The sequence below is a fragment of the Paroedura picta genome, chromosome 8 (genome assembly GCF_049243985.1).
Source record: "Paroedura picta isolate Pp20150507F chromosome 8, Ppicta_v3.0, whole genome shotgun sequence".
NCBI classification, from domain to species: Eukaryota; Metazoa; Chordata; class Lepidosauria; order Squamata; family Gekkonidae; genus Paroedura; species Paroedura picta.
Genome location: NC_135376.1, coordinates 39,204,289 through 39,224,199, shown reverse-complemented (window position 1 = coordinate 39,224,199; position 19,911 = coordinate 39,204,289). Strand labels below are relative to the sequence as shown.

Below are 19,911 nucleotides of genomic sequence, written 5' to 3'. Positions count from 1 at the left end.
AGAGGGTTTAAATGTGTTGTTTTTATGCCCAGCATTTAGGAAACAAAAATCCTGGGTGGTATTAATCACTTTTTGATGTGTTATATTAGCTCATACATTCCACGGTGATCTTAAAACTTGTATAGGTGTCAACAGTGGCACAGACACATGATTTTAAATTGGGACAACGTGTATAACGTTCTGTTTACTTACTTTCATAATTGTCAGTGACCTCTGCAGAGCTTTACAGAACCCTGCCTAAAACACGTATGTGATCTAGGAGTCATGAGATGTTTTGATATGCCCTTTTCTGTTGCAGTATTAAAATGTTCCCAAGTATATTTCTGCCTAGCTAACACAGTAAGCAGATTTTTAAAAATATAAATTGCTCTTCTTCCTGTTTACATTCAAAAATTCCAATACTGGCATCTTGAACAAAAAAACCTCCCCCAGAAAATCCTACCAAAGGGTTGGATAGTGGTTAATTTTCATATAGAAGTAGGTAAACGTCTGACATTAAAAGAAAAATCCATCTTAATCATATTACTAGAGGCCAAGCCCACTGCACCCAAGGAAACAACAGGCACTAGGGTGAATACCCGCACTGTGGCCTTTTGGGGGGCTGGCTACATGGCAAAAGCCCCTGCCCACCCTTGGACTCTTGAGGTCCTGCCTCCAAACCTCAAGGAATATTTTTAACTCAGGGTTGCCATTGGAAGTCATCTGCAGACTATAGAGATCAGCTCCCCAGGGAAAAATGGCTGTTTTGGATGGGGGAGTTTGTAGTACAACTCATCTCCTGGAAATGAAGGGGCATGCTTGAGAGGGGGGAACTCTAGCTTTGGATCCCATGGAGGTGCAAAGATGCCAAGCTCCAGGTGGAAAACAAAGAAATGCTGTATGGCAGTAATTGCTAATAGCAATAAACATCAAATAATTCATAAACTTGTCAGTTTCTTTCTTCAATGAAAATATTTAATTTATAGCAACATTTGAAGAACCAAATACCTTTCAGTGTGTACATTCAGTTCAATATCAAGGTAAATTAAAAAAAAACAGTTGTATGTTATAATCAAACATGAAAACATTGGCTGACAAAACTTACAGAGGGTTTCACAATTACTACCTCTATGTCTACTTTTCTCAACATTTTTACCATTGAAAACCCCCTGAAATATTTTTCAGGCTTTGACAAATCCCAAAAGTGGGATCTCCAGGTCCCAGCTGGAGTCTGGCATCCCTACCACTGTTCAGGGATGCTAGCCTTTGGGTGAGACCTGGAGAACCCTCAGAATGAAAGCTCCTCTCCAGATTGCAGAGATCAGTTCCCCTGGAGGAAAGAGTGGATGGAGATGGGGCACGCTGTGAGTGTCCCTCCTTGGATTGCTCTGAGAAGCCATTGGCCAGAAGGTCCAAATTTAAAGGAGAAGAATCCCCTAACGGTCATGGTGGTGTACAATAAAAGCATAACCCCCCTGACTGTCTCTAGCCCTTTTTTTCAACTATTCGGCCTGCTGATTTATTTTACTCGCCATTTAAATCTTGTTTCCCCACTGGTTAGCATTCTTCTCAGATATACCTTATACATGGGAATAATGAAAATTCTGCTTCTCTAATTCATTTTAAGTAGTTGTCAACAATAATTATGAAAATTAAAAGATTTTATAAGCACCAGAAAAATCTAATTTCTGAGAATATTAAACACAATGTAAAACAATAACGTAACTATATTAGAGACATCAAATTAAAACACCATTATAGGAAGATAAAAACCCACTAACCCAGCCACAAGCAGAAAGGCCATTGCTACCAAAATGCATGCATTAAAAGTGCCAGATAAACCACATGAGATGACTGAAAATAAGGTACCACAAATTAATAGTGGTATTGTGATTGACTACAACCTCCGTAGATGAGCAGTACATGGAGAATGATCACTTTTAGGAAGAGGGAAATCCTAGAATGGTGGTGAAGTTACACATCATAGCTCTGTAAACATTACAACTGTAAATGGTAAAAGTTTGTCCTCTCTTAATGTGCCAAGGTTTTCCTATTGCCTCTTTCATGGTTAGTTAGAAGACTAAGATCAAGTCTTTCTAGCAAGACTTCAGTCTACTTTCAACTAGAGAATGTCCCTTCGTATGTTAAAAAGTCAGAACAACAAAAGTGGTTTCTCCTCCCCACCCCACTCAATGCTTACATTTTTCTGAGCACTTATTAGTTCATATGAGTCCTGTGATCCTAGGAATTAATTTTGAGGATTATTAATTGAAATACTTCCGTCTTGTCTTTCTTCATGACTCAAGATGGCTGACAAATCACAAGAACATCACAGTTTAAAACATTCAACACAACCTCCCAGATAACGCTCTTCCATTAAAAGGTTCTCAGAAGTTAAGCGGGGTTGGCCCTGGTCACTATTTGAATGAGAGACCATCAAGGAAGTCCAAGGTCACAATGCAGATGAAAGCAATGGCAAACCACTTGCTAGCCTCTTGCCTTGAATTTGGCAGCACTTCCCAGGCAGCACCTGGGAAATTATATGGCCTTGCAGAGACTTCTAATGATGGTGCTCCCCTCAACTTCTCAGAGAACTTGTTCTTTGACATGGGAGCTATAATGAAGAAAAAATGGGCTCTGGTTCATAACAGGTGGGCTACCTTAAGCAGGGGAACAGCCAGTAGAGGCTGCCTGAGGATGCTAGTGGTTGGAATGACCCCATGGGGAAGGGAACTCAGTGCTCTTATGTTATGGAATACAACCCATGATGGAGCAACAGGAAGTGAGTTGCATGGGGTAAGCCGGCAGGCTGTTTCAAGAGACATTGGGAAGGCATCATGGTGAAGTTCGGCCTCCTATAAAAAAATTTAGGCTGATCCTGCATCACAGTTTAAGAACCAGCATTCTGAACAATTACTTTCATCTCAAATAATATGTGCATAAAAAATGTTGGTAATATGACACCTTCCTTAGGTCTAAGATTTGTCTTCTTAGGTATGGTAGGGGACTGAGAATCATCTCTCAATGTAATTGCATTATTACAAGGAGAAAGTAGAGAAAAAAAGATCCATGCATAAGCTTTTTAACTTTCCCCCATTTTTGTTTCAAAGACTCATTTCCTACCTATGAGAACTCTCATCCAGGATCTAGGAGGTTCCTTTGATCAATTTGACAAGATGTGGCATGTGCTAGTAAGACTGAACAAAGTATGCTTCTCTTGAAATTCATTTGGAATTCCAAACAAAGCTTTAGTGTCTGTGCAACCTAGGGTTTTTGTTTTTCTACAAGAAAACTTTTTCCTAACCATTGGTAGTTCTTTCCCTTCCTATTTAGAATTCAGAAACTATCTGAAGGCCTGTGTACCCCTGCATGCTCTCAAGCCCAGTTAAGGATTTGCAGAGACCATAGGACCAGAGCCAGCTTAAGGATTCACGGAGCCCTAGCAGAGCACAACTAGCATTATTACTTGTGCTGCACAAGTAACTGTGGGCCCCCCTCCCAGGTAATTGGCACTTTGGAAGCAACTGACACCTTCACTTTGCTGAAAACATTTCTTGAACCTTGGTGGGATGTGCAAGCCCAATGTCCCAATATCTAAGAGGACCTTCACACTTATGCAGCTTGTGGTCTGCATGCATGCTGAATGAGCAATGTGCATGCTCAGTTACTAACAGCACATGCAGACAGGAAGTTAGTGGGAATGCCAATGAGCAGTCAGGGACAAGTATGCCATGCCACATGTGGTTAAGGTGTGGAGGTCATGGCTATCATTTATTTGATTTATATCCTGCCACTCCCATAAGGCTGACATAAAGTTCTCATCAAAGTCTTTGATCTCCAATTTATGAACATGGGTTTATTCAAACTGAACGTCAAAGGATTCTTCAAGATATTGTCTAGAACACCATATGCAACCTTGACCTTTATGTGCTGTGGCTGGGCTGGGGATACTGTTCGATGGGGTTATTGGTGAGTCCTTGGATTGGGACAGCCTGTCAGACATGTGAATGCTAAACTGAATGGAAGCATTCTTCCTTATTATGCCCTCTTCAGTCTATGGCAAAAAAAACCTTACCCTAACTCCTGGAATACATTGTTTGCAGTGCTAACAATCCCAAGCATGTTTATTCATCAGTAAGGCTTGGGCTGTATTTTTTTTAAATCTGTAAGCAGAATCCAGTGTATACATAATTTATACATATTTATGTGAATGGTTCACCCATGAGGCTATGTTTGTGTGAAGATTCTGGGTTTTGTTCTGTATAAGTGAACATTAATACACATGCACATGAGGGTACTTGTAAATAATGATCATCCTTTGTTAGAGATCATGAAATCACTGTTCCAGTTCTTATGTCACTCATCTGCTCAAGGCCCTCTGAAGGTGCCACCCAGCATTATGGGCAAAATCAACTACTCAGGAACCTGCAATTGCTGTTGTGGCTGCCACCTGGTGGAATAGCGTATCTGCAGGGGTTAGGAAAACCCACTCTCCTTTCCACAAATCACGTAAAACTAAATTATTCAATTAAGTTTTTTTTTTAATACAAGTGATAAGGCTGTACTGTAACAGAATGGTTCAGAAAGACTAGTGAAATTTGTTCTGCTTGTTGCTGTAAGTAGGTTGCTGCTATGTAACTACACTGTTTAATGTGTTGTATCAATGCTTCTGTTTCATTTCAGCTCTGCTGAAATTGCTGCTTGGTTTCTGATTTTTACAATCCAAATCCTAATGCATAGTTTATTGGTTGTTGATTGATGCTGACATCACCTGGAGTCTCATTAAAGTAAAAGTAACATAAATATTCTGACCCTTTGTTGTGTTTTTGTACCTGCAAAGCATAATTTTTGCCTGCAGAACAAAAGCCCTAATGGCCGTACCTCAATAATCATTTGGCACCTTCAGATCACAATGAGCACTTTATTTGCAGCTACGCACATCTATTTAAATTTGCACATATTCTTGTCATTGTAACTGAGCCAAAGAGGGATTCATTGAAATTCTGTATACCCCAAAATGCAATGAAATCATTTAGATTGGTATGCAGAATTTGTGAATATTGATTCAATGAAACAGAACACAGAAATTTTTTGAAACAGATCTGAAGAAGTGAGCGGTGACTCACAAAAACTCCTACCACAAATGGTTAGTCTTTAAAGTGCTACTCTTACTTTTTTGTACTGCTATAGACTAACAGGGCTACCCGTCTTGATCTACTGAATGCAATTTTTCATTTGATTTGTGGATGTGACAAATGACACATCAGATCGTCTTTCAGTTAATGGTGATGTTCTAAATTGGATATATTTTCCTGCCATAATTAATATATCTTCTGTGAGGGTACTTTAGGTAGCTGCAGAGCACCCCAGATATTTTGCTCTACTAATAGTTAATCCCAGTGGATCTCATGAAGTTTTGACTTTTAACTTATTTTACCTTTCAGGATCCATTCAAAATCATAGCAACGTAGGGCTGGCTATTCAGGCCATCTGCGAGATTAGCCTAAAGCAGTGGTTCTCAACCTGGGGGTCGAATGAGACTTTCAGAGGGGTTGCGGCAGGGCAAGCAGCTTGGCCGGGGGGGGGGGGGGCACCATCCACACAACAGCCTTGTGGGGCAGATCGTGGTAGAGCATTCATCTGTCTGGAGCAGTGGAAAAGAGCGAGATTGGCATGGTGGGACAAGAGTCAGAACTGAACTGAGAAATCCCAGAAAAAAACAATTCATATACAATCGTGAACATTGGATCTTCAAGCCATTGGTCAGTTTCGGTTTAATTTCTGTGAAAGAACACTTGCATAATATTATGGTTGGGGGTCACCACAACATGAGGAACTTTATTAAAGGGGCGTGGCATTAGGAAGGTTGAGAACCAATGGCCTAAAGCGTCCCTGACAAGTGTTTGTCCAGCTGCTGTTTGAAGACTTGAATAATCAAAAGACTGCCAGAGATAGGGAACTCACCACCAGTAGTTACGTGACAACATCAAGTACTAGAAACTCACAACATTTTACAATGAACAAGTTTATGTTTGGCTTAGATTTACCACCAGATCCAAGATGCAACAGACATAGGCAGCTACATCTGTTTCTTTCCATGTCACCAGGGCTAGTTTAGATAACTTGCACATATTTAGAACTTGGCTCCAGCAGGTTCTAAGCAGGCCCACGGAATAAAGAAGGGTAGAGAATGTGGCAGCTTTTCTTTCTCTTTCCTGGTACTGGAAGGAGGCGGCCTCCTCTCTCACTTTGTCCTGTTCTTCTTCCTTCCTCCTGGCCTTATGACCATCTGTGAAATAACTGTGGGTGTCATAGCCTGAAAATCTAAATCATGGTCCATTATATTTTTAGTCCTCATGATATAGTGCTACAAATCCCAATTCCATATGGATGCTGGCTTGAGAAAGCAGGCTAGTTAACATCTGGTGAGAGAACAACCCTTCTGAGCTGAAACACTGAATTCCATCTACATCTGCACTAATACATCAAATACAGGAGCCAACCCAACTCCTCTTTGTTTATGTGCTTACTGGAAATTAATAGGGAACTTCTCTACTCTGTGGCTTGATTCAAACATGATTAAACTATGGTTAGTATAATCATGTAAACATGGCCCACTGTAGTATCTGTGGTAAGCTAAGGTCTTCCAAATCAGGATCTGAAACTAGAGTTTCTGCCTAGAATAATTACATCCAGAGATCTCCATTTCTGCTCATGTCTTACAAAGGGTGCTTTGACTCTCAAAAATGTACACCCAGAAACTATAGTTACCACTTCACCCTGGCTACTGGTCGGGGATGGGGAGGTAGGGCTGCCAGATTCTCAGCTGGGAAACTCCTGGAGATTTGGGGATGGAGCCTGGGGAGGACATGGACCTTAGTGGGATACAATGTCATAGGGTCCACCCACCAAAGTATTAATTTTGTCCAGGGGAACTGATCTTTGGAGTCTAGAGATGAACTGTAATTCCAAACGATCCCCAGGTCCCACCTGGAGGCAGGCATTCCTACCAGAAACTCTTATTGTTCCCTAAAGACTGGACTTGAATCTATGTGGTTTCACCAAAGGTAATTTTATGTTTTCAAGTGATACAGACTTCCTGCTTAATCCTGGCTTGTTCCCTGCTCCAGCCTTTGTCCATTCCCTGTCTAGAAACACATAGCAGAAAAAGGAATAAGCATTTATTAAATCAAACTAGGATTTCACAAGTTACCATCATTAAAATATATCTTGGTTTTGAATGATGTCTGCACTGAGACGAGGACTCTGTTTGCATGAGGGGTGCTGATAGGAAGGAAGGTTTTATACCATTTGCATCTGCACAAATCTTGCAAACCCTTTAAGAGGGGGACAGTTACCCCGGACCTCACACATCATATTAACAATGCTCAAAAAGGTCACATTACCTCCATCAAAGATTGGTACAGATTGGTAGTCATCATCATCCATACGGAGACAAAGGGGACTAGAATATTCAGCATTCATACTGCTCAGAATCATTAAAAGGCCCAAATGACCTGTGTTCTCAATTCCACATCAAGCCCAAGTTGTGATGATTCCTTTAGCTACGAAAGAATCACACTGTGGTTGGAACACTGGGATTCATGATCTACAACATTCGTGCAACAGAAGCACCATTACAGTCCAGCTCAACTAAGGCTGCTGTCCTACACACCCACTTGGTTGGAAGTTATTGCACCTCACAGTCACAAAGAAGATGGTGGACCCTTGCATTTGCTGACCGGATGGGAAAGGAAGAGAGGTGCCTTTATCTGCCATGTTTTATTCCTTTAATCGCTTCGATTTTATAAAATCCCTTCCACAGACTCCTTTCGAATGAATTGTTTGAACGGAAAGAAAAAGGTCTCTGTATGAGTATGTGTGAAGGCAAAGATAAGTCATGGGGGATCTTTGGGCCTGGTCTCTTGGAAATTGGCAAGAGAGCTAGTTTCTTAGGTTTAGGAAAGGCGGCTTGATGCCACCCAATTTTCCGGCTTTAAAAAGAAATTACATTTGAAGGGCTGACCCCGCCCCCTCCCCCCTCCCGCGCTTGGCGCTCGCATCGCCCTCACCTTGTCCCCTCCCCCTCAGGCGGGCGATGACGCACGTTCACCGCCATCCCCTCCACCCTGCCAGGCGCGCTCCCGACTAGGAGCATCACTCGGGAGCGCGCCTCGAGAGCGTGCGCCCCCACGTGATCCCTCCAGGGCCAACTGCGAGCCAGAGATTGTGGGGCGCGAAGCGCGTTCTCGCGGGCGGTTGAGGAGGGCGGGAGAGCGAGCGCAAGAAGAAACGGGATCCGAGCGCGTGCGGACTCGCCCTCCGAGAGGTCTCCTGTTTGACGCGGCGCCATGTCTGAGGAGAAGCCCAAGGTAAAGGGGGCCGGGGCAGCCGGCGGGAGAGCCCCCCTGTCGTATGCCGCCGCCGTCGTGCGCGGCTTCCCTTCCCTCTCGCGGCTGCGGCCCAGGCCCGGCAGGATGGCGCAGGCGGGCGGGCGGGCTCTCTCGCAGCTCCCACGGGCCTGCGCCGCACTTTTGTCCTGGGGTTCGCCCAGGCTCACTTTCCGTCCCAGGCCTCGAGTGGGCGTTCCCCCGCCCCGGTTGTGAGCGCGACCCGGACCCGCCTCACCCGGAAGGAGGGAGCCGGAGGAGGGGCGGCCCGTCGGGGCTCTTCCTTCGCGCTCCCGCTGCAGCCGGCCTGGTCCGCCGCGCCCGCGCCACACTCCGCCTGGGCGCCTCCGGCCCTTCCTGGCCCCTCCCCGAGCGAGGGAGCGAGCGAGCGGCGTTCCCATTGTCGAGGGAGGGAGGGAGCGGTCGCCGCGTGGGCGCCCCTCACGTGGAAGGCCGGCCGCGACTTCCTCCCCGCGTTGGCCGCCCGTAGAGAAAGAGCCGTAAAGGCCGGGTCACTTTGGGGGGAAGGGTTCCGTCGGCTAAACTCGCTTCGCTCAGACGGCCTCGATAGCGTCTGCCGCGCAAAGTGAAGCGCTTTCGCTCAGGCGGTGATCGGCGTCTGCATGCCTGGGCCCCGGGTCATCCGCAGGTTCTGGCTGCCGCTTTTCACAAAGGGGAAGGAGCCATTACCCGTGGCGTTCTTACTACTCCAGTTATGATATTAAAGCACTTGAACCGATGGCATAAAGCTTAGTAGTGGTCAGACGGTGCACGACCTAAATGTAATGTTCCGAGTCAGTGGATTTAAAGAATGCTAAATTTCCAAATGTTTCAGACCAAAATTAAATAGGAGTTTAGAAAAGAGAAATTGTATTCCTGGGTCGACTCCCATGAGCCTGAGCCTACTTCAGCACATCCTCTTGTGGGTAATCTAGCTTTGCGGTGCTTGAATAATCAAAAACATAAAATAGATCTGTGGACATTAAACAGTTATTTGGGAGGTCAATTCATCATGGATTGCAAGAGGATTTTATATTTTTCATAGCAAAGGAGGGTTTGCTAACATTATTTTAAGCCACCAGACTTTCTCTTTGGATCTTAAACATTCCTTCTTGATGGCAGTTGTGAGGTGGGAAATTCCAAGATGGTAAAGGTCACATGCACTGTGTGTAAATTTTCTGCAGCAGAGCTCTGGGAAAACTACGTGCTTGTCACTTTGGGAGCTTCTGACCATCCTACTACAAATCCATTGGAACTGGTTCAAATGTGGAGGTGATATATTTTGATCACAGTTGGCCGCTCTAAACTTCCCTTTAAAATGTGGTGTTTTTGTTGTATATGAAGATTAGGTTCTAGGGTCTCTAAGTTTAGGTTCTAAGTGCCTCCCCTCATTTTGTCCTTAGTTACATCCCTACTAGAATTTTGGCAGATGTTATCAACCATGTTGTGCCTGAGAGCTCCAGAACCCATTACTACTTTGTGCATTATGAAAGTTGTTTCATTGAAATTGTCTTCCACATAGGTGAAGAGAGCCTTGTCACCCCATTTTTAGGTAAAAGGTATTACATATTAAAAGGAGATGAAATTCACAAGCTTTCCACCGCAGCAGTTAGAATCAGTTGGAATGGGCTATACAGGACATCTAATCCAACCACCTCATCCTAAAGCATCCCAGATAACTGTTTGTCCAGCCACTGCTTGAAGACTGCCAGTGATGGGGAGCTCACCTCTTTTCTAGGAAGCTGATTCCACTGCTGAACTACTCTGACTGCACAACAGCTGGTACTTTACCGCCTGTAGTTTAAACCCAGTGTGGTGAGCTCTATTCTCTTGCTGCCAACAGGAACAGCTCCCTGTGATCCTCTAAGTGAACCTTTCAAATCTTCTGAGATCCATCATGGTTCTCCTCCCCCTTCTCCAGACTGAACATTCCCACGCCTCAGCTTTTCTTATTAGGACTTGGTATCGAACCCTGGATCATTCTCATCGCTTTCTAATGCACAAGCTCCATTTTGTGCACATCCTTTTTGAAGTGAGGCTTCCTGGACTACATGAAGAACCCCTGATGAAGCCTGACCAGTGCCATGTACAGCAGAACTATTACCTCTGGCGATTTGGATTTTATGCCTCTGCTGATACATCCCTAGACCATGTTAAACCACTGACTGCTTATGTTTAGCTTGCAGTCCATCTGTCCTCTGACATCATGATTACATGCACTGCTACCTGGAAGTGTATCCTCCATCCGATATGCATGTTTCCTATTTTTGTTACCCAGGAGTAAAACTTGGCAATAACTTGTTGAATTGCATCTCACATATGCTCACTTTTCCAGTGCAGATCACATCGAATCTTTATCTTCTGGGGTGTTTGCTACTTCTCTCAGTGTTTCTGCAAATGGAACTTTGCTGCCTTGGCTCCCGTGCGGGAGCACAAATCCATGGAGCGGATGAGGTGCACCAGGCGAAATGCTCCCCAATGCGGGAGAAGGAAGAGGCGGGGCAACCTGCCCCGACTCAAACTCCAGCCTGCAGCGTGGTGTGGAGCTTCCAGTGTGAAAAAGGCCCCAGTTTGATTCATGTGCAAGTTTGATGAGTATTCTCTCCACCTCATTCACATCATAAACCTGAAAAGTGTCAAGCCTTGTGGCACTCCTCTGGACATCTCTCGCCACCCAAATGAAATACCATTCGCAACTATTATTTGGGTGTGGTTCACTAAACATTTTTCTATCCACCTAATATCCTAGAGCAGCGTTCCCCAACCTTTCTGTGGTCAGGGACCGCCTCCGGGGGTGGGGGAGAGCCGACGGCCTGGGCAGCGAGCACGTGCGGTAGCTGAGTGAAAACGCGCATGCGCAGTTGCTGCACATGCACAATTTCGCCATCGGGGCGCATACGCACATGCACAGAGTTGCCGCGCATGCGTGTTTTCGCCAGCAGGGACGCATGCGCCTCACCCACCTCACGGTGTCTGTTGTGGGGAGAGGAAAGGGAAGGCACCTGTAAGCCGCTTTGAGACTTCTTCGGGTAGAAAAAAGTGGCATATAAGACCCAATTCATCTAGGTGAGGTTGAGAGAGCCCTGATATTACTGCTCTGTCAGAACAGCTTTATCACTGCTATGGCGAGCCCAAAGTCACCCAGCTGGTTGCATGTGGGGGAGCAGGGAATCAAACCCATCTTGCCGGATTTAGAAGTCCATGCTCCTAACCACTACACCAAGCTGACTGCTAATATTTCCTTGAGTGCTTTGGAGACTGTCATAATATAAGGGCATTTTAATTAGTTGTGCCTGAAAATAGCTTAATTTAAATTTTAAACAGGGTGTAGCACTTAGAGATATTGATCTCTGAGTTATGGTCAGTGATCACAGTTAGGGCTGGGCTTCTGCTGGTACTGCTAATTTCCTAGTTTACCACATGAACTAGGGTGGTCAGTCTGAAGAGTGAGGAGGTCCTTGTGCTTTGCAAGACAATACATTTATCAATGTACCTGAACAGTGCTCAGGTACATTTTAAGTAGGTTTTTGCTGGAATCTGTAAATGATTTGTGTAAATATCCTTTTTGCTATATGCTGTCGCTTCCAATTGGCCCCCAAGCTCCACCCCCCTCCTACTATGACTGACACCAATCTACCTAATCCACTGGGTCCCAGTAAGAGTTGTGCTGAGATTCTTGCAATTCCATTTTCTAATGTTATTGTTATGATCATGTTAGTGTTGTTATAATATTATTACTGTTATTACTGTTATCACCTGTTACCATATGTTATCTGTATCTTTTCTTGTTCCCTGTAAACCGCCCTGAGCCTTCGGGGAGGGCAGTATATAAATATAATAAATAAATAAATAAATTTTATCTTGTTTTTCAGGAAGGAGTAAAAACAGAAAACGATCATATCAATTTAAAAGTCGCCGGTCAAGATGGATCAGTGGTCCAGTTTAAAATAAAAAGGCACACACCGCTGAGTAAACTGATGAAGGCTTATTGTGAGAGACAGGTAAATATATTGATAATATGTTTTGTATGTTATTGCCTAGTATATTGTCCAATATCTGAATATGCCAATGTATCATTAAAGAGTTTACCTGCAAAAAGAATTATGATGGTGAAATGTAATGTTTTCTTGAGGCTTATGACGTGAGTGACTGTATGAAGTCACTGTGCATTGTACTGGAATGCTAATGCACATGAAACATAGTCTTCGTTGTGTTTTTGATATGAGGTTGAATCAGCATCAGTTTTACAATTGCATTGATTACCATAGACCTGGAACTTCAATTGGGAGTATTTCTGTCAATGTAATTAAATCCAGTTCTTATTTATTTTATTTATTTATTCTTACCCAACTGATGTTTAAAATAGAGGAGTGCTGACACCAGGAGTCAATGAAATCCTGCTTTGTGGAGCATGTTTGTACCAATGCCACATCACAATGTCTCTGCTGTTCTGCACAACTAAGCAGCAGTGTGACAAAATATTCTTTCACAGGAGCACTACTAAGTGTTTTTAAAAGTGGAAACGCACAAGAAAAGATGGGAAGGAATATGACATTTTGTCCATTTTCCTATGCACATGAAACATTGTGTGTGTGTATATGTTCAGTAATGCTAGGAAACGTTGAAGGCAGTAGAAAAAGAGGGAGAACTAACATGAAGTGGATTGACTCAGTAAAGGCTTTCAGTTTGCAGTAGAGCTGCCAATGATACAGGATTTGGGAAGTTACTAATTCATAGGTTCTCATAAGTCAGAAGTGATTTCACAGTACGTAACACACATTTTGCTTCTATGAAGGCAACTTGATACTGAACCCAATATGATACTGTCACAATTATCTTCTATCCCTTGTGGCCATGCTTAGATTAATAAAATCATGTAGAAATGTTGCATGGGAACAATATTGTCCCTGAGCTAAACTTTACTTTTAAAATGTGTGTGTCAGTCAGTTGTGAGTTTATATTTGCAAAACTGATGATTATGAGCAATATTTACTTCAAATGATTTCTTTCTATGGATTCTATGATGAAAGCTTCACATGTTAATTTTCATACTACAGGGTTTGTCGATGAGACAGATTAGGTTCAGATTTGATGGACAACCAATTAATGAAACAGACACACCTGCACAGGTATGAGAGTGTTGTTTGCTGTTGTATTAATAGAGCTGTGTCAACAACTTTAAAGTTCTGCCTTTGGAATTCTGCTAGTTCCCATAAGGGATTTTGTTTATTCCAAAAACCTAACCTTACCATGATGAATTGCTAAAAATGGCTTGGATCATATAATCCTAGAATGGATATCTCTTCACGTAATTTCCTGTGTACACCGAAAAGCTGTTTCTAAGGGAACAGAGTGGGATACAGGGATGGGAAGGGGTCCTGTAGCAAAAAAAGTGTAAGCTCATGAGAGGAAGAGTTAATTTTAAAAAGTTGTTGCAAGTGGGAAAAGCCTGATTCATATGTTAATCAGGACTCTTTTCTGTAATCTTCAAAATCTCATCAACTTTCTTGTCATGATTAATGATCAGAGCTTTCCAGACAACAGTCCTCCCATTTTACTTGTGAATCTCCCTTATAGTACAGACATATCTGGGAACTTATCAAATGCATAGTCAAGACTCATCTACCTATCTCCTGACTTATTGTTGCCAGGTATTAGTTGTCATCCAGTCAGTTCACACATCTCAGCCAGGCCCATCTCCCATTGTACCTTATTTATTTACCTCATTTATACCCATGACTGATTATTCACGGCAGCAGTGCATGCACATAACACTGGGTCTGGGAGAACCCATTACGATGCATGGGGGCCCTTCCGTACACTGGCATGCCACTCTCCTAGCAGTGTGGAGCTGGGAGAATGCCCCGTCTGGCTCCACAAAGCTGATGGGCGTTTGGTATCCCTGCAGGGACACCGTAGGCTGGGGGATTGTACACAGGGCTGGCGTGACAGGGCCACAGATGGTGCCCGTGGCATCAAAAGGAACGCGGAAGTATCTGCGTTTGTTTACCACAGACTATTCAAGGTGCTGGGTCAAGCCAGGGCTCGGTGGCAGCTGGGATGGCAGTGGTGTCATGCGCTATCAGAGATTAGCCCCGCTGCCCTGCCGCTGCCAACGCTGCCTTTCCACCCTATGCATAATTGGTCCATGGGACCTCATGTTTCTCTAGTCACAGAGTAACCTTGAATGACCCCAAATTCTCCACTGACAGAATGGAACATAGAATTTTACCAAATGGCAGAATAGATCCAAACTTACAGCCAAGTACATTTGTTCCAAATAGTAAATGCTCAAGTAAAAAGGGTATGTGGAAGACATCTTTCTGCCAGCAGATTAGGTTTACATTTGCACTACTTGAAGATGTGAGACACGGTTCAGGCTTTGGAGTTCTAAGACTAAACTTGAGCTGCATAGGCAACCTATTATTTTGTTTTTCCTTAGTCTGCTGCTGCTTCTCCCCCACCCCCCTGCCTTCTGTGCCTGTGATCTTCCATTTCAATTCTTGCTGAGAGCTCTTCCAGCCTCTGCTGATCCCCCCCCCCCAAATGATATAGTGTACATTCTTCCAGGAAGGATTTAGACATGTCCAATACAGATTTAAACCCTTACTGTCTCTTTCTGTGTTCTCCCTTGATTCCACATGTTCTAAGTTTGTAACTGAGTAAGTATAATGTCACAGATCTCATACCCTGGGATTTGGGGGCACATATGTAAATGTCATGTATGTGAAGCTGTCCTTTGCTCCTGTGATAACAACTTGCAGTCCATATTGTATTTCATTCTTCCACAAGGGTCTTCTAACCCCCAAGAGTAGTAGTGAGGAAGTCGTACCCTTGGGGCCTGCTGTTCAACTATTTGGTTGCGAAGTAGAACTGAAGTTAAAATGTTTTTAAATGTTTATTTTATTGAATTAGTATTTATTGTTCAATGCTGTATACTGTATATTTAAAGGTTGTGCACTACCCTGTGATGGCTGGTTTGAGAAGGGGTGGTATAGAAATCCCATAAATAAATAAATGAGAGAAAACTATGGAGATCCATTCTGTGAACTCCTTTTTGTTGGGACCAATTGAACATGGTCTAAAATGTAGAAGCTGTAGATTAATCTTGGAATTTGTATGGTATGGACACTCTGAAAGGTTTACAGCAATTAAAATGGAAGAACAATGTGATGAAGAAGGAAATGAGCGGTAAATAAATATTACATGTCAATTACTGACTTATACACAGGGTACTTTTCAAAAAGACTGAATTTTATAAGGAATATATATGTTCTTTATAAATATATATTATTTATTTATAATTGGCCTATTTTATGTGGGGTTTTATTCTGTAACCCACTGCAAGATGGTTCGCTGATGGCGGTGGGTAACAAATCTAGTAATAATAATAGTAGTAATAATAATAATAATAATATCTGTATTTATTTATGGCTGTTTTAACCCTTTGTCAACAAGGAATTTTCAATACTCATCACTTCCCCCTCCCATTGTTACAGTTGGAGATGGAAGATGAAGATACTATTGATGTATTTCAGCAGCAGACGGGTGGCGTGTGGTAGACATCCTGTCCTTGCGGGAAGAGGAATGTAAAATGTCACTCACTTTATCATCTGTCCTTGGATTTGCTATTAAATAGTAAACAAATGAACATGCCAATCATACAGGAATCTTCTCACGTTCTGAGGACACGTACCCAAATTCTTTTCCTGTCCCTGATATAATGCGTGTGCAAGTCGAAGCTGTGTCTGTGGAAAATAAGTGCATCATAAAATGGGCCCAGTCGAAATTAAATTTTCAAATGAGTAAAATACTGGCTGTTGTCTACTGTCATCTTGTTATAAATCTGTGGCCTGAATACCCACCTACTGTAAAACAAGAAGTCTTTAGTCTGGCTTTTGTTGGTTTTGTTTTACAGCTTGATTATGGTATTGTAAATATTGAAATATTTTTTCCTTAAAGTAGTAAATTTCTTCTCAGAACAAGTGGCTTGCGAAAGAAGAAAAGGTTTTTTACCATTAAATGCAGTTATTTTAAAGCTGCTAATGGGATATGCAGAAAGGACAGTACTTGTGGACACATTGCTGATTATAGTGGCAGTTTACAGTAATGCAAATGTACATGTGGTTTTTCATAATAAAATAGCATCGAATCAAACTTTTTAAAAAAGTAACGGGATGTCTTGAGTTTGTCAGCAGCTGTAGAACTTGCATTTCACCTGTCCAGAGCTGAGCACCGGTATATTTGGTAAAATGTTTAAAGAATGGACCATAAGTCTCTTGGAAGGTCTGTGCAAGTCTTGTTCATTTTAATGGGATTTATGGAGGAAAGATTATTAGTGGCTAGTGTTCAATGACTTCTTATTATTGATTTATTGGGTTATTAATAAAAATAAAAATGTATACTTTATTTCCATCCCTTTTGAAATCTGAACTTTGAGTTTTTTCCCCACCCTAATTTGATACACTGAAGAACATGAACTGGGATTCAGAAGGCTGTGCATACTATTTGTTAGTGTCCACAGGGTTTTCTGGCCCCACAATCACACTGCAGCCTCTGATTTCCTCCCAAGAGGGTCAAGAGGATCCTCTTCAGAGTCATGTGCAATGCAGTGTTAGAAAATATAAGTGATGTGGGAGACAAGGGATTTTGATAGAGAACTGTTATTTATACATAGGTTGCTTGGATCCCAGCCATGGATTTGGAGGTACTAAAAGGACTTTCAAGTTCAATTATGTAGATTTACCACTGAGACATTCTTGAAGACAGAATATTAATAGTGCAACCTGATGTTCTTAATGAAATTTTTGCGTTGTTACTTTCTGAAAAGTTTTAAATGCAATTTTGTGGTGACAGCCAGCTTCTATTTTGAATATGCTCCAGATGAAAACATAACTGTTAACGTACAATAGGTTATTCACTGTTGCTTCAGAATGGTCACTTTTCTGCCTTTTAAATCTACCTGTCCATGTTAGATCATCCACTTGCAGGACATTCTGCTGGAAAAGACTCTTATTTTCTCATTTGATTGTATCTGGGCTAAGGAGATCTGTTCTCTTAAATCTGTTATTGTTTATTCACCAATTTGTACAATATTTGTGGTCCTTTACTACTGTATACAGTAAATATAGTTTGGTACTCTGTCTCTTGGCTTATGCTTAATGCTGCTGCATTTCATATGACTGTACTCAAAGCTATATTGCTGAAATGCTGACAACGTATTCATATGTACATCTTTATTAAACTTCTTTTACTGAGAGTGAAGTAGTGTTCAGGGTAACCCTTTGGTGCTTGTTCTGCATTCAATAATTGGGGACTGTATTATTCGTTACACTTTGGTGCTTTGATAGCTACAATAAAATGAAGCATATTTTTTGTGTAGTAGAGGAACTTCTGATGCATATGAAAGAGTAAGGCCCTTCTTGTAATCAGCGCTGTAGAAAAAACAAGAGACATATCTTACTGCTATGGGAAACAGTTAAAGAATATGATGCAGAATCACATGTACAAAGATGTGTGAACAGTGTTTTCATATGCAAGTATTTTCTGGGCTTGTCTTCACTGCCTTTGCTTCTAAGTAGCATAAATGTGCTTTTATTTATTTTATAAACGCTGGCCATGCTACTCTTGCAACCTTTGTCGCCATCTAGGATCATGCCCAGCTTTCTGGGGGAGTGAGTCACTGACAGTTGCACTCCATCCAGGTTGGGTAATAGCGCTTCCTTGCTTGGGCCCTTTCTACCTAGACATAGGACCTCCTGTCTTTGAAGGGTTGAGCTTCAGACACCTTTACATGATCCATCTCATCACAGCTTCCAGACGTTTGGCTAAAGCTTCTGGGGGACCATCCAGGTGGCCATCAAGATGGAAGAGCTGGGTGTCATCTGCATATTGATGGCACCCAAGTCTGAACCTCCATACCAGTTGGGCAAGAGGGTGCATAAAAAAAGATGTTAAATAAAATTGGAGAACTGCCCCCTGTGGAACTCTGCAGCAGTTTGATTGTATCTCCAATTGCTACCTTTTGTCCATGACCCCAGAGAAAGATCAGCCATTGAAGGGCTGTAATGAAGCTTTACTAGAAACTCTTGAAACCCCAAGAAGACCATCTTGGCTCTCAAGTCTCCTATGCTTAGAAAAGTTATGTCAATAAAGGTCTCTTGAGTCTGCATAGAGAAGTGTGCTCAGCATCCTGAAAGTTCTGGTATACCAAAAAGCGCTTCTATTGTACTTGGTTGTTAAAGGTAGGTCTGACATTTGTTACTTTATGGTAACAAATGGCATTGACCTTTCTTGTACTGTTACAAACATCTGGGTTAGTGGGTGATGTGTTGGATGTACACAGTTGAGGAGGGGTGCTTTCAACAGTAATGCAGAAATCTCAACATGATTAGGAGTCATTCAAACTAGACAAAAATAAATGGTTTAGTACATCTATAGTAAAACTATTAGAGCCAAAGGAAGTAAAAATACCTTTTAGTAAAGATGTTACTTTACGTATTTTATTGCGCTGAAAACAAATTGAGAAATGGGAAATAAAATGACTGAAAATCATTTCTGTACATTTGGCCTGGCAGCTACGGCAAGATCTTACAGCTCCACACACCATTTATGTTTACTTAAGTTGCATAATTATATCTTGTAGAAAATTTTGAGTGTAGGCCAGAGAATGAAGAGCTGTAGAGTGTTGATCAGCAAAAGAAATGGATTCCAGGTGATACACAAAACATACACATTGACTTGTTTTTGTTGATTAATCTGTTGAGATATTTTTTTTCAGTTAAATTCCATGGGTGCTGGTACCATATACATATGCTGAATAATTTTTGCTGTGGATTTCCAGGGTTGAGATAAACTGGGTTTTGTTGCTATTAAAAAAAACAGATTATGTTTTCTCCTTCCCCCTTTAGATAAATTTAACAATGCTACTTTTGGATGTATTCCGTTTTTTAATTTTTTTCAATTCTAACACATGAAAATATGTACCAATATTATGGTGCTTCCAATACTGTGTTTTATAAGTTTTTCTGATGTAAAATACTGTATAATAGCTTTAGGGACGTTTTGTTAACCTATCTGAAACATTTTGAGGGAAGGTTTCTTCTAAATTGCCTCACAAGTCTCAACCAATTTTGATTCTAAGTGTTTTAGCTAAGCATAACATGTTTTTATACCTAAAATGTGTGTTTATTTTATTATTTTGGGGTAATATACCAAAAATGATCCGATTAAAGGCTAGGTATTGGGATCTTACATAGAGAGAGCAGTCCAGCAGATAGCAGGTAGATATTGATTGCGGAACTTAAGCATAGTTACACTCAGTTTAGAATTGCATTGTTCATGAGATGTGTTTAAATTTGATTTTTTAAAAAGTGATAGTTGCTGCTAAGGGGAAAGCATCTGTTAAGGTAGCGATCCCCAACCTGTGAGCCACGGACCACATGTGGTCCGTCGACTAATTGAAGGTGGGCCGCGAAGGACGCCTTCTCTCCCTTCCCCCCCCCCCCGGCCCTTTACAACACACTTTGGGTGTCATTGTCTC

At 42.1% G+C, this 19,911-nt stretch overlaps 1 protein-coding gene across 1 annotated transcript; it reads left to right on the top strand.

Annotated features, from left to right (window-relative positions):
- The first annotated feature begins 8,129 nt into the window (after positions 1–8,129).
- On the top strand, positions 8,130–17,628 carry LOC143843316 (small ubiquitin-related modifier 3). The gene is made up of 4 exons (XM_077349170.1): positions 8,130–8,351; positions 12,242–12,370; positions 13,427–13,498; positions 15,869–17,628. The coding sequence occupies exons 1-4, from the start codon at positions 8,331–8,333 to the stop codon at positions 15,929–15,931; spliced, it is 285 nt and encodes a 94-aa protein (XP_077205285.1). The 5' UTR covers positions 8,130–8,330; the 3' UTR covers positions 15,932–17,628.
- The last annotated feature ends 2,283 nt before the right edge of the window (positions 17,629–19,911 follow it).